We start from the raw sequence: 14,664 nt of genomic DNA on the forward strand, positions 1-14,664 counted from the left end.
GGGGGCAAATACCTGGGTGCCCTCTGACCTCTGGGGGGGCCCCCCCGAATATTTGGGCCCCCTACTAATTAGGGGGGCCCCCTAAACCCCTGGGTCCCCCTATGAACATTTATGGCCCCCCCCCCAATTCCTGGGTGCCTTATAAACTTATTGCCCCCCCCCAAAATAAAACCCCTCCCCTATGAATTACGGGGCCCCCCCCAGACACCTGGTCCCTTAGTAATTGTGCTCCCCCCCCAAAACCCCTGTGTGTCCGTCCCCCCCCAAATCCCCTTTGTCCCCCCTAAACTATGGGGGTGCCCCCCCTTTGGGTCCCTATGAATTATGGGGGGGGCCCCCTATAAACTTTGGGGGACCCCCCCTCCAAATCCCTGCGTCCCCTATAACCTGCCTCTCCCCCCCCCAAACACCTGGGTCCCTCAGGGCGTGGCGGGTGCGTCACGGGGGCCCGTGGGCGAGGCCGGGGCGTGGCAGCACCCACAAAAGGGGGCCCCCCCCACCCCCCAAACTTCGTGGCCCCCCCGGGGGCAGCCATGGCCGTGTACCGGGTGCGGGTGAGCACGGGCCCCCAGGCCCTGGCCGGGACCATGGACGCCGTCGCCGTCACCCTGGTGGGCACCCGTGGGTGCAGCCCCCGCACCCCCCTCGACCGCTGGGGGCTCGACTTCGCCTGCGGCTCGGTGAGACCCCAAATTTGGCGGGGGGGGGACGGGGACGGGATGGGATACCTGGAGCCCTGGGTCCTGTGGTGGCGGGGGGGCACCCAGGTGCCTGGGTCCCTTACTGGGGGGGACTGGGGGGCACCTGGACCCCTGGGTCCTCTACTGGGGGGACTGGGGGGCACCCAGGTGCCTGGGTCCTTTACTGGGGGGGGACTGGGGGCACCTGGGTCCTCTATTAGGGGGATGGGGGGCACCCAGACCCCTGGGTCCTCTACTGGAGGGGGGCTGGGGGGCACCCGGACCCCTGGGTCCCTTGTTGGGGGGACTGGGGGGCACCCAGATGCTTTGGTCCCTTATTTGGGGGGGCTGAGGGGACCTGGGTCCTCTCTTGGGGGGGTGGGTGGCACCCGGACCCCGGGGTCCCGTATTGGGGGGGCTGTGGAGCACCCAGACACATTGGTCCCTTACTGGGGGGAGCCAGGTCCTCTACTGGGGGGGCTGCGGGTGCCTGGATCCTCTACTGGGGGGGCACCCAGACCCCTGGGTCCCTTGTTGGGGGGACTGGGGGGCACCCAAATGCCTGGGTCCCTTACTGGGGGGGGGGCTGGGTCCTCTCTTGGGGGGGTGGGGGGCACCTAGATGCCTGGGTCCCTTGCTGGGGGGACTGGGGGGCACTTGGACCCCTGGGTCCCTTACTGGGGGGGGCACACAGATACGTGGGTGTCCCCCCCCGGTGAAGCGGCCATGGGGGTCTCCAATGTCCTGGGGGACCCAGGTGTCTGGGGGCCCCCCCCATAATTTCTAGGGGACCCAGGGGCTGCCCAGAGCTGTGTCCTCGTCCTGGCTGGGGCGGGGGGGGACAGGGGACACGGGGGGGACACGGGGACACATGGGGGGGACGGGGGGGACAGGCTGCAGTGGGTGACCCACCGCGGGGTGGGGGCGGTGATACGGTGACGGCGTATGTCAGCGGGGCAAGTACTGCGGGGCGGTGATGGTGACACACACGGTGACACACGCGGTGACACACGGTGACATGTGGTGACACGCGGTGACACACGGTGCTGCCACCACCCGTCGGCGGGACGGGCACTGTGGGGTGCTGAGGGTGACATGGTGACGGTGACACGGTGACGGTGCTGGTGACATGATGACAGTGCCACAGTGCCGGTGATGGTGACACAGTGACGTAGCGAGGGTGACGTGACGATGCTGATGGTGCTGGTGACACGGTGACACGGCAGCGGTGATGGTGCCGGTGGTGGTGATGTGGCGACATGGTGACGGTGATGGTGAGACGGTGCCGATGCTGGTAACACAGTGACGTTGTGACTGTGACGTGGTGCTGGTGACACTGGGATGGTGACACAGTGACATGGTGCCAGTGCCATGGTGACGGTGCCGGTGCTGGTGACATGGTGATGGTGACACGGTGCTGGTGATGGTGCCGTGGTGCTGGTGACATGATGACGGTGCCGTGGTGATGGTGATGGTGCCATGGTGATGGTGACACAGTGACATGATGACGGTGACACGGCGAAGGTGATGGTGCCATGGTGATGGCGACACAGTGATGTTATGACAGTGACACGGTGATGGTGATGCTGCCCCGGTGCCGGTGCCACCGTCCAGCAGCGGGGCGGGTCCCGTCGGGCGGGGCGGGCGTGACGCCGACGCGGCGACGCTGACCGTGTCCCCCGTCCCCCAGCGTGGCGAGTACCGCGTGGCGGCCCCCCGGGCGCTGGGACGCCTGTTGCTGGTGCGGGTGCACAAGGAGCCCTTCGGGTCCCTCCCCGAAAGCTCCTGGTTCCTGGAGAACCTCTGTGTCTGGCTGGAGGGGGCAGAGCCACCCCCGGACACGCCCGCCGACGCCACGCCCGCCGACGCCACGCCCGCCTGCGGACCCACTGGCGGCAGCGGGGACCCGGAGGACGATGACGCCGAGGGCAGCGACGCCGAGGAGGGGTATGACAGCGAGGAGGACGAGGTGACGGGGAGCGACGACGACGGTGACGCCGAGGACACCGGTGACGCCGACGAGGACGCGGGTGACGACGTCGGCGATGCCGCCGATGACGCCTGGGACGCCGAGGACCCCGATGCCGCCGAGGACCCCAATGGTGCTGAGGACCCCAATGATGCTGAGGACCCCGATGACGCCAAGGGCCCCGATGACGCCGATGACGCGGGTGACGCCGAGGACGAGGCCCCCCCCGGCCCCTTCCACTTCCCCTGCTACCGCTGGCTGCAGGGCTACGGCACCTGGGAGCTGGCCGAGGGCACAGGTAGGGACACCGGCGCCCCTGGGTGTCCCCCCCACCCTGGGGGTGTCCCCGTCGTGTGTGTCCCCTCCCCCCCCCCGGACCCCCGGGTCCCTCACGGGTGCCACCATCCCACAGCCAAAACGCCGGCGCAGGAGCGTCACCCGCTGCTCCAGCGGCTCCGGCGACGTCACCTCGCTCAGCAGCGACGCCGGTACCGGTGAGCACCCGGGCGTGGGGGTGTCTGGCCCCCCCGACACCTGGGTCCCCCCAGTCTGTCCCTGGGGTGCAGCCTGGTTTAGCTGGGGGGTCTTATTGCCCCCTGGGGGGGGTGTCACCCCCATTATACCCCTTTGGGGGGCGTCTTATTGCCCCCCCGGGGGGGTATTTACCCCCCTTATTGTCCCCTCAGAGGGCCTGTTGTTGCCCCCAGGGGGGTGTCAACCCCATTATTGCCCCCCTTGGGGGGTGTTATTGCCTCCCGGGGGGGGTTTATTACCCCCACAGGGGTATAACCCTCCTTATTTCCCCCTTGGAGGGGCTGTTGTTGCCCCCAGGGGGTACTACCCCTATTATTGCCCCCCCAGGAGGATGTTATTGCCCCCTGGGGGGGGTGTAACCCCCCTTATTGCCCCCCCAGGGGGGTGTTATTGCCCCTGGGAGGGTGTAACCCCCATTATAACCCCCCTGGGGGCCCGTTATTGCCCCTTGGGGGGGGTTACCCCCTTATACCCCCCCTCGGGGGTGTCACCCCATCATTGCCCCCCCCTCCAGGCTGTCCCGCTTCGCCCCGGGGCTGCCCTGGGCTCTGCCCTCCGGGACCCCCCCGGACCCCGACCTCCGCTACTCCGTGCCCAAGGCCGCCGCCTTCTACCTGCGGGGGAGCACGGCGTGAGTATGACCCCTGACCTCTGACCCCCCCCATGACCCCGACCCCCTTGCTCCTGACACCCCCCCCCCCAGGCCAGCCTGCCCTGGCTGACCGGGAATGGCCCCGCCTCCCCCTGCCGTGGCCCCGCCTCCCCCTGCCGTGGCCCCGCCTCCCCCTGCCGTGGCCCCGCCTCCCCTGCCGTGGCCCCGCCTCCTCCTGCCGTGGCCCCGCCTCCTCCTGCCGTGGCCCCGCCTCCTCCTGCCGTGGCCCCTCCCTTCCCCCGGCTGGCCCCGCCCTCCCACTCAACACGCTGCCCCAGCCCCGCCTCCGGCCCCGCCCCTAAGCCCCAAGCCCCGCCCCCTCCACGCACCCCACTGCCTGCCTCCTGCCCGGCCCTGTCCCCCCCCCGTGTCCCCCCGTGTCCCCCCCGTGTCCCCTGTCCCCCCTTGTGTCCCCACACCCCTTGCCCCCTGCCATGTCTCCCTGTCCCCCCCGTGTCCCCACATCCCCCGTGTCCCCCCCCCCATGTCCCCACGTCCCCTGTGTCGTCCCCCCCCCATGTCCCCACGTCCCCCATGTCGTCCCCCCCCCAGGACCCTCGAATCCAAGCTCCGGGGGTTCCTGGACCGTCCCAGCTCCTGGCCCAGCCTGGAAGCCATCGCCCGTGTCTTCTGCTGCTTCCACACCCCCATCACCGGTGGGGACACGGACGGGGGGGGGGACACGGGTTGGGGACACGGAGGGACGTGGGGGGGCATGGGATGACATAGGGGGGACGTGGAGGGGACACGGGAGGGTGCGGGGGGACATGGGATGACATGGGGGGACATGGGGGACACAGAGGGGACATGGGGGGGACATGGGGGGGATGGAGGGGACGTGGGGGGGCACAGAGGGGACACGGGGGGGGACGTGGAGCGGACAGGGGGGCCACGGAGGACACGGGATGCCATGGGGGGGGACATGGAGGGGATGGGGGGACACGGGGGACTGGGAAGGGGGACATGGGGGGCACAGAGGGGGGACATGGGGGCACAGGGGGACACAGAAGGGCACAGGGGGGACACAAGTGGGACGGGGGGGTGACATGGGGGGGACGACAAAGTGGGGGGGACATGGGTCCACGGCCACCCACTTCACCACAAGGGACCCAGGCGTCTGGGGGGGCACCCAGGGGTCCAGGGGACACTCAGGGATCTGGGGGACACCCAGGGGTCTGGGGGGCACCCAGTTGTTGGGGGGGGCACCCAGGGGACACCTATTTGTGTGTGTCCCACCGCAGAGTACGTGCTGCGGCACTGGCAGGACGACGCGTTTTTCGGGGCGCAGTACCTGAGCGGGGTGAACCCCGTCCTGCTGCGCCGCTGCTCCCGCCTGCCCCCCAACTTCCCCGTCACCCCCCCCATGGTGGCACCCAGCCTCGGCCCCGCCACCTGCCTCCAGCGTGAGATGGAGGTCAGCCGCCCCCCCGAGCCCCTGGGTGGGGGGTCCCGGGGGTCATGAGGACCCCGGGGTTTGGGGGTCCCAGGCATCTGGGGGGGCACCCAGGGGTCTGGGGGGCACCCAGGTGCCCAAGGCAGGGTGGGGGGTCCCAGGGGTCTTGGGGACCCCGGGGTTTGGGGGGGTCCCAGGGGTCTGGGGCAGGGTAGGGGGTCCCAGGGGTCATGTGGACCCCAGGGTTTGGGGGTCCCAGACACCTGGGGGGGGGCACCCAGGCATCTGGGATGGCACCCAGCTGTCCAGGACAGGGTGGGGGGTCCCAGGGGTCAAGGGGACCCTGGGGTTTGGGGGTCCCAGGGGTCTGGGGCAGGGTAGGGGGTCCCAGGGGTCTCATGGACCCCAGGGTTTGGGGGATGCCAGGCATCTGGGGGGGCACCCAGGGGTCTGCGGCAGGGTGGGGGTCCTGGGGACCCCAGGATTTGGGGGGTCCTGGGCACCTGGGGGGGCGTCCCAGGTATCCAGGGCAGGGTGGGGGGGTCCCAGTTATCTGGGATGGTTGGGGGGGGACCCCAGTGTCCAGGTCAGGGTGGGGGGGACACACCCAGGTGTCTGGGGGGGGTCCACCCTGGCATCGGGGGGGTCCCAGGCATCCGGGGGCGACAGACCCAGTCATCTGGGGGGGGACCCCAGATATTTTGGGGCGCACCCAGCCATCAGGGGGACACCCAGCTATCTGGGGGTGACCTAGGCATTGGGGGGACACCCAGGTACCTGGGCTGACCCCCCCCCTTTTTTTCTGCCCCCCCAAGAAGGGGAACATCTACCTGGCGGACTACGCGGTGCTGGAGGGGCTCCCCACGGCCGAGATCGACGGACACCCCACTTTTGTGGCCGCCCCCCTCTGCCTCCTGCACCAGCGCCCCGACGGGCAGCTCCTGCCCATCGCCATCCAGGTGGGACCCCGCGCCTGGGGGGGGACACACGTGGGGGGGGTCCCTGGGGGCTGGGGGGGGGCTCAGGTATTGGGGAGGGGATCCAGGGGGCTGGAGGGGGGCGGATCTGGGTGTTTGGGGGGGATTCAGGGGGCTGGGGGGGGCACCCGGGTGTTTGGGGGGGACCCAGGGGTTTTGGTGGGGGGGACCCAGGTGTCCGGGGGGGTCGCAGGAGTCTGGGGGGGTGTCACAGGAGTTGGGGGGGACCCAGGTTTTTAGGGGGGACCCAGGGGTCTGAGGGGGCACCCAGGTGTCTGGGGGGGCACCCAGGCATCCTGGTGTGGGTGTGGGGGGGGGACATGACACCCAGATATCTGGGTGGTGGGTGTGGGGGGTGTGCAATCCACACCTCTGTGGGTGGGGGGCACCCAGGCCCTGGGGACACACACACCCCCCACCCGAGACACCCAGACGTGTGGGCGCAGGGGATGGGGAATAGACCACCCTCCTCCATCCCACCAACGTGACACCCCCCCCCCCCCCCCCAAAAAAAAGCTGTCGCAGCACCCTGGCCCCCGGAGCCCCATTTTCCTGCCGAGTGACCCCCCCTGGGTGTGGGTGCTGGCCAAGACGTGGGTGCGCAGCGCTGAGTTCCACGTCCACGAGGCGCTGAGCCACCTCCTGCGCTCCCACCTCCTGGGGGAGGTCTACGCCCTCGCCACCCTCCGCCACCTGCCCCCCCAGCACCCCATTTTCAAGGTGAGGCTTTTTTCTTTTTGGGGGGGGGGGTGAAAGACCCCCCCCCTGCTGTGGCTGGGGGCAGGGGAGGTGGGAGAATGGGAAATTTTGGGGGGTGGGGGGGGGGGGAGTTGGGAGTTGGGGTGGGAGGCAGGAGTCTGGGGGGGGGACACCCTGGTATTGGGGTGGGGGGGACACCCAGGTGGCCACGTATAGGGGGACCTGGGCGTCGGGGTCCTAGCACCCATGGGACCCCAGTGTCTGGATATGGGGGGGACCCCAGTGTCCACATTTGGGGGGACCTGGGTGTCGGGGTCCTGGCACCCATGGGACCCCATGTCTGGGTTTTGGGGGACTCAGGTGTTGGGAGCTGGGGGGACCCGGGTGTTGGGGTGCTGGCACCCATGGGACCCCGGTGTCTGGATATGGGGGGGACCCTGGTGTCCACTTTTTGGGGGACCCAGGTGTTGCGGCGTTGGCACCCATGGGACCCCAGCACCCATGGGACCCCGGTGTCTGGATGTGGGGGGACCCCGGTGTCCACTTTTTGGGGGACCCATGTGTCTGGGTATGGGGGGATCCAGGTGTTGGGACCTGGGGGGACCTGGGTGTTGGGACCCCAGCACACATGGGACCCCAGCACCCATGGGACCCCGGTGTCTGGATGTGGGGGGACCCTGGTGTCCACTTTTTGGGGGACCCAGGTGTCTGGGTATGGGGGCACCCAGGTGTTGGGGCCTGTGGGGACCCAGGTGTTGGGGTGCTGGCACCCATGGGACCTCAGCACCCATGGGACCCCGGTGTCTGGGTATAGGGGTGTCCACATTTTGGGGGACCCAGGTGTTGGGACCCAGGGTGACATGGGTGTGGGGACCCCATCACCCACGGGACCCCAGTGTCTGGATATGGGGGGAACCCCAGTGTCCACATTTGGGGGGACCTGGGTGTTGGGGTCCTGGCACCCATGGGACCCCGGTGTCTGGGTGTTGGGGGACCCAAGTGTTGGGATCTGGGGCGACCCGGGTGTTGGGATGCTAGCACCCATGGACCCCAGTGTCTGGATATAGGGGTGTCCACATTTTGGGGGACCCAGGTGTCTGGGTATGGGGGCACCCAGGTGTTGGGACCTGGGGGGACCTGGGTGTCGGGACCCCAGCACCCATGGGACCCCGGCGTCTGGATACAGGGGGGACCCCAATGTCCACATTTGGGGGGACCCTGGTGTCTGGGTATGGGGGGGACCTGGGTGTTGGGACCCGGGGTGACGTGGGTGTGGGGACCCCGTCACCCGTGGGACCCCATCACCCACGGGACCCCCCCGGCGTCCGATCGCGCGCAGCTGCTGGTGCCGCACACCCGCTTCACGGTGCACATCGCCACCCTGGCCAGGAGGTTCCTGCTCAACCCCGGGGGGGTCTTCGACCGGGTGGGTGCAAACGGGGGCCTGGGGGGGGTCTGGGGGCATTTATGGGTGCTGGGGGTGGTGGGAAAGGGGTCTGGGGAGGCTTTGGAGGGATTTGGGGGTCCTTGGGGATGTGGGTGGGGGTCTAAGGAGGGGGCGTTGGGGGAAATTGAGGGTACTGGGGGGGTGAGGGGGTGGTTGGAGGGATTTTGGGGGGATTTGGATTGATTTGGGGGGGATTTCGGAGTGTTTTGGTGGGATCTGGTGGGATTGGGGTGCATTTTGGTGGGATTTGGGGCGTTTGCGGGCGATTTGAGGGTATTTAGATTTTGGTGGGATCTGGGGGCATTTAGATGGATTTGGGGGGATTTGGATGGATTGGGGGGCGTTTCGGAGGGATTCAGGGTGTTTTGGAGGGATTTGGGTGCGTTATGGAGGGATTTGTTGGGATTTGGGGGCATTTTGGGAAGTTTGGGGTGCATTTGGATAGATTTGGGTGGGATTTGGGGGCATTTTGCAGGGAGTTTGGTGGGTTTTGTGGGCGTTCTGGGGGCATTTTGATGGATTTTGGTGGGATTTGAATGGATTTTGGTGGGATTTGGGAGCATTTTGGGGGATTTGGGGCATTTGGGGGGTTTTAGGGGCATTCGGATGCATTTTGGAGGGACTTGGATGGATTTTGGTGGGATCTGGGGGCATTTTGGTGGGATTTGGGGGCATTTTGGGGGAATTTTGGGGGATTTGGGAGCATTTTGGGTGATTTAGGGGTGTTTTAGTAGGATTTGGATAGATTTTGTTGGGATTTGGGGGTATTTTGGTGGGATTTGGGGGCTTTTTGGAGGGATCTGGTGGGATTTGGTGGGATCAGGTGGGATTTGGGGGCGTTCTGGTGGGATTTAGGGGAGTTTTGGTGGGATTTGGATGGCTTTCGCTGGGATTTGGATGGCTTTCGCTGGGATTTGGATGGCTTTTGCTGGGATTTGGGCTATTTTGGTGGGATTTGGGGCTGGTTTGGTGGGATCTGGTGGGATTTGGGGGCATTCTGGTGGGATTTGGATGGCTTTTGCTGGGATGTGGGCTATTTTGAAGGGATTTGGGGCTGGTTTGGTGGGATCTGGTGGGATTCGGGGGGTGCCCGTCGCGGCAGAGACTGAGCGGTGATGCAGGCGGTGGCCCTGGGCCGGCGGGGGCTGCTGCGGCTGGTGGCGCGGGGGCTGCGGGAGCTGCCCTACGCCGCCCTCGTGCTGCCTCGGGACCTGCGCCGCCGCCGCGTCACCCGCACACGCCGATACCACTTCGCCGACGATGCCCGGCGCATCTGGGCCGCCATCCGCAGGTGGGTGAGCCCTCGTGCCCCCTTGTGCCCCCTCGTGCATCCTCGTGCATCGTCTTGTGCTCCCTGGTGTCTCCTCACCTGACCTTCCGCACTCTCTCGTGCCCCCGCGTGCATCCTCGTGCCCCCTCGTGCTCCCTGGTGTCTCCTCACCTGACCTTCTGTGCTCTCTCGCGCACCCTTGTGCCTCCTCGTGCGTCCTCGTGCGAGAAGTGGAAATGGGGGGGGTGGTGGGGGGTCGCAGGTGTCCGGCCTGACCCCCCCCCCCAGCTTCGTGAAGGGCATCGTGCAGCACTACTACCCGTGCGACGCGGCCGTGCGAGAGGACCCCGAGCTGCAGGCCTGGGTGGGCGAGATCTTCCACAAGGGTTTCCTCGGCCGCCGCAGCTCAGGTGCCCTCGCACGGGGGGGGGACACGATGACATGACCCCGGTTTGACCCCCCTGTGACCCTCGCGTGACCCCTCCCCGGTGACCCTCATGTGATGACCCTCCCCCAGTGAGGCCTTGACCCCTGTTTGACCCCTGTGGCCCTCCCATGACCCCCATGGGAGGCCCAACCCCCATGTGACCCCTGCACGACCTTTGTGTGACCCTCGTGCGAGGTGGTGACCCCTGGGTGACCCTCACATGACCCCTGTGTGACCCCTGCGACCCACGCGTGACCCCATGCAACCCCTGTGTGACCTCTGTAACCCCTGCGTGACCCCTGTGTGACCCCTGTAACCTTTGTGTGACCTGTGACCCCTGTAACCCTTATATGACCCCTGTGTGACCCCATGTGACCCCTGTAACCCTTATGTGACCCCCGTGTGACCCACGTGCGACCCCTGTAACCCTTGTGTGACCTGTGACCCCTGTGTGACCCCGTAACCCTTGTGTGACCCCTGTAACCCTTATGTGACCCCTGTGTGACCCATGACCCTCCCGTGACCCTCCCGTGACCCTCCCGTGACCCCCATGACCCTCCCGTGACCCCGTGACCCCCAGGGGTGCCGTCCCGCCTGCGCTCCATCCCCGCCCTCGTCACCTTCGTCACCGTCATCATCTACAGCTGCTCCGCCCACCACGCCGCCACCAACAGCGGGCAGGTGGGGGGCACTGGGTGCTGGGGGGGGCACTGGGTGCTGGGGGGGGCAACGGGTGCTACAGGGGGGTGGGATCTGGGTGCTGGAGGAGGGGCAGTGGGTGCTATGGGGGGGTCTGGGTGCTGGGGGGCAATGGGTGCTACGGGGGGGTGGGATCTGGGTGCTGGGGGGGCAGTGGGTGCTATGGGGGGGGTCTGAGTGCTGGGGGGGCAGTGGGTGATTTGGAAGAGGGGTACTGGGTGCTATGGGGGGGGTCAGTGGGTGCTATGGGGGGGTCCCAGACACCTGGGTCCCCGGGGGGGCCAGTGGGTGCTACGGGGGGGTCGGTGGGTGCTATGGGGGGGTCCCAGACACCTGGGTCCCCGGGGGGGCCAGTGGGTGCTACGGGGGGGTCGGTGGGTGCTATGGGGGTGTCCCAGACACCTGGGTCCCTGGGGGGGTCAGTGGGTGCTCTGGGGGGGGTCGGTGGGTGCTATGAGGGGGTGGGACCCAGACCCCCGGGGGGGTCGGTGGGTGCTATGGGGGGGTCCCAGACACCTGGGTCCCCGGGGGGGCCAGTGGGTGCTACGGGGGGGTCGGTGGGTGCTATGGGGGGGTCCCAGACACCTGGGTCCCTGGGGGGGTCAGTGGGTGCTCTGGGGGGGGTCGGTGGGTGCTATGAGGGGGTGGGACCCAGACCCCCGGGGGGGTCGGTGGGTGCTATGGGGGGGTCCCAGACACCTGGGTCCCCGGGGGGGCCAGTGGGTGCTACGGGGGGGTCGGTGGGTGCTATGAGGGGGTGGGACCCAGACCCCTGGAGGGTCAGTGGGTGCTATGGGGGGATCAGCGGGTGCTATGGGGGGGGTGAACCCCAGCCCCCCATGTTCACCCCCCCCCATCGGGGCAGTTTGAGCTGGGCGCCTTCGTGCCCAACATGCCGGCCGCCATGCGGCAACCGCCGCCGGAGACGAAGGAGCCGCTGTCGGAGGGCGAGTTCCTGGCGGCGCTGCCCGCCATGAACACCACCGTCGTCACCCTGGGGGTGCTCTGGGTGCTGCGCAACGAGCCCTTCGACATGGTGAGGGGGGGGCGCCCGGCCCTGGGGGGGGGGGGGGGGTGCAGGGGGGGATACCCCTAAATCCTGGGCTTCCCCCGCCACCAAAATGGTGGCGTGACCCCGGCGGGACCTCCCTATGCGACCCCTGGGTGACCCTCGTGGGGCCCTTGTGACCCCCCCCAGGGGCTTGGGTGCCCCCCCATGACCCCCCAATGCCCCCCATGCCCCCCAATGACCCCCAGGGGTTTGGTTGCCCCCCCATGACCCCCGATGACCCCCATGACCCCAATGATGCCAACCCATTCCAATGACCCCCATCCCCCAAAGCACCCAACTCTTTGACTCCCCCCAAGACCCCCTAGGGGTTTGGGTGCCCCCCATGACCCCCAATGACCCCCAATTACCCCAATGACCCCCAGCTGCTTCCCCATGACCCCCCCACATTCCAATGACCCCCATCCCCCAAAGCACCCAACCCTTTGACTCCCCTCCATGACCCCATGACCCCCCAGGGGTTTGGGTGCCCCCCCATGACCCCAATGACCCCCAGGGGTTTGGGTGCCCCCCCCATGACCCCCATGACCCCCCCACATTCCAATAACCCCCATGCCCCCAAGCACCCAACCCTTTGACTCCCCTCCATGACCCCAAGACCCCCCCAGGGGTTTGGGTGCCCCCCCAATGACTCCCCAATGACCCCCAGCTGCTTGGTTGCCCCCCCATGACCCCTGTGACCCCCCCACATTCCAATGACCCCCAACCCTTTGACTGCCCTCCATGACCCCATGACCCCAAGACCCCCTAGGGGTTTGGGTGCCCCCCCATGACCCCCCATGACCCCAATGACCCCCAGCTGCTTGGTTGCCCCCCCATGACCCCCATGACCCCTGGACATTCCAATGACCCCCATCCCCCCAAGCACCCAACCCTTTGACTCCCCCCCCATGACCCCAAGACCCCCCAGGGGTTTGGATGACCCCTGACCCCCCCCCATCCCCCTGTCCCCCCCCCAGCGCCCGCTGGGCTGTTACCCCGAGCAGCATTTCACGGAGGAAACCCCCCGACGCCTCATCGGCGCCTTCCAGCGCCGCTTGGCCGCCATTTCCCGCCGCATCCGCCGCCGCAACGCCGGCCTGGCGCTGCCCTACGCCTACCTGGACCCCGCCCACATCGAGAACAGCGTCGCCATCTGAGGGGGGGGGCGGGACCCCCCCTTGGGGGGCTGGGGGCCTTTTTGGGGGGGGCCCTGGGTGTCTGGGTGCCATTTTGTTGGGTTCTTGGGGGTTTGGGTGCCATTTTGGGGCTTCTTGAGGGTCCACAAAGACCCCTCGGTTCCTTATGGGGGGTGTCTGGGGGGTGTTAGGGTGCTGGGGGGGTCCCTGGGGGTCTGGGTGCCTTTTTTGGGGGGGTCCCTGGGTGTCTGGGTGCCATTTTGTTGGGTTCTTGGGGTTCTGGGTGCCATTTTGGGGCCTTTCGAGGGTCCACAAAGACCCCTTGGTTCCTTGTGGGGGGGGCTGGGGGGGATTTGGGGTGCTGGGGGGGTCTCTGGGGGCCTGGGTGCCATTTTGGGGGTGTTTCTGGGTGTCTGGGTGCCATTTTGGGGGGATTCCAGGTGTTTGGGTGCCATTTTGTTGGGTTCTTGGGGGTTTGGGTGCCATTTTGGGGCCTCTTGAGGGTCCACAAGGACCCCTCGGTTCCTTATGGGGGGGGTGTGGGGGGGTGTTAGGGTGCTGGGGGGGTCCCTGGGGGTCTGGGTGCCATTTTGAGGGGGGTTCCATGTGTCTGGGTGCCATTTTGTTGGGTTCTTGGGGTTCTGGGTGCCATTTTGGGGCCTTTCGAGGGTCCACAAAGACCCCTCGGTTCTTTGTAGGGGGAGCTGGGGGGGATTTGGGGTGCTGGGGGGGGGTCTCTGGGGGTCTGGGTGCCTTTTTTGGGGGAGTCCCTGGGTGTCTGGGTGCCATTTTGTTGGGTTCTTGGGGGTCTGGGTGCCATTTTGGGGCCTTTCGAGGTCCACAAGGACCCCTCGGTTCCTTGGGGGGGGGGGGCTTGGGGGGTTTTGGGGTGCTGGGGGGTCTTTGGGGGCCTGGGTGCCATTTTGGGGGGGGTTCTGGGTGTCTGGGTGCCATTTTGGGGCCTTTCTAGGGCCCACCCGGACCCCTGGGTCCCTTATGGGGGGGGGTGAGGGGGGGTCTGGGTGTCCCAGTGGGGTGTTGGGTGCTGGGGGGGTCCCCAGACCCCCGGGTTCCGTTTTGGGGGGGGGGATGGTGAGGGTTGAGGGGGGGTCTGGGTGCTGGGGTGGGGTGTCGGGTGCTGGGGGGGGTCACCCTGGATGCGTGGGTTCACTTTGGGGGGGGGGAGGGGGGCTGGGGTGTCCCTGGTGCCAAACTGGTCTGTACTGGGAGTTGTTACTGGTGTCAATAAAGGTGCTGTCCCCAGCGGGGTTGTGTGTGTCTCGGGGGGGGCACTGGGTCTACTGGGCAGAGCTGGGCTGGGCCCAGTGGGGTAACTGGGATGGGACTGGGCCCACTGGTGGGAACTGGGTGAGCTGGGGTGGGGGGCCAAGACCAGTGGTCCAGATGGGGGTGTAACTGGGAGGGAACCAAGCCCAGTGGTGTAAACTGGGGTGGAAGTGGGGTGGGGGGCTAAACCCCACGCTCCAACCTTGTGGCAGGGTCTAAACTGGGATGTAACTGGTCATACTGGGTCCTGTACTGGATCAGTGGGATAAAAGGGTGCTGGGCCAACACTCAATGGTGTAAACTGAGGTGTAATTCAGGTGCAACTGGGGTGTGGTCCAGACCCAGTGGCATATCTGGGGCGTAACTGGAGTGGACTGGATTGCAAGTGGGATGGCGCCCAGCCCCAGTGGTGCAACTGGGACGTGACTGGGGTGAACTGGGAT

At 67.3% G+C, this 14,664-nt stretch overlaps 1 protein-coding gene across 1 annotated transcript; it reads left to right on the forward strand.

Moving 5' to 3' along the window:
- Positions 1-366: 366 nt before the first annotated feature.
- On the forward strand, positions 367-13,082 carry LOC138688505 (polyunsaturated fatty acid lipoxygenase ALOX15B-like). Its single transcript, XM_069799801.1, has 14 exons — positions 367-680; positions 2,371-2,947; positions 3,062-3,143; positions 3,698-3,814; positions 4,388-4,491; positions 5,077-5,249; positions 6,044-6,187; positions 6,722-6,925; positions 8,244-8,330; positions 9,473-9,642; positions 9,910-10,031; positions 10,629-10,729; positions 11,613-11,783; positions 12,776-13,082. The coding sequence occupies exons 1-14, from the start codon at positions 534-536 to the stop codon at positions 12,953-12,955; spliced, it is 2,379 nt and encodes a 792-aa protein (XP_069655902.1). The 5' UTR covers positions 367-533; the 3' UTR covers positions 12,956-13,082.
- The last annotated feature ends 1,582 nt before the right edge of the window (positions 13,083-14,664 follow it).

This window comes from Haliaeetus albicilla, chromosome 13, assembly GCF_947461875.1.
Source record: "Haliaeetus albicilla chromosome 13, bHalAlb1.1, whole genome shotgun sequence".
In the NCBI taxonomy this organism is placed as follows: domain Eukaryota; kingdom Metazoa; phylum Chordata; class Aves; order Accipitriformes; family Accipitridae; genus Haliaeetus; species Haliaeetus albicilla.

Excerpts from the sequence above, each read along its gene's own strand:
- LOC138688505 (XM_069799801.1), top strand. The coding sequence starts at position 534 with ATGGCCGTGTACCGGGTGCGGGTGAGCACGGGCCCCCAGGCCCTGGCC. Across the intron at positions 681-2,370 it reads TCGACTTCGCCTGCGGCTCG|CGTGGCGAGTACCGCGTGGC; the intron begins GTGAGACCCCAA and ends CCCGTCCCCCAG. Across the intron at positions 4,492-5,076 it reads CTTCCACACCCCCATCACCG|AGTACGTGCTGCGGCACTGG; the intron begins GTGGGGACACGG and ends GTCCCACCGCAG.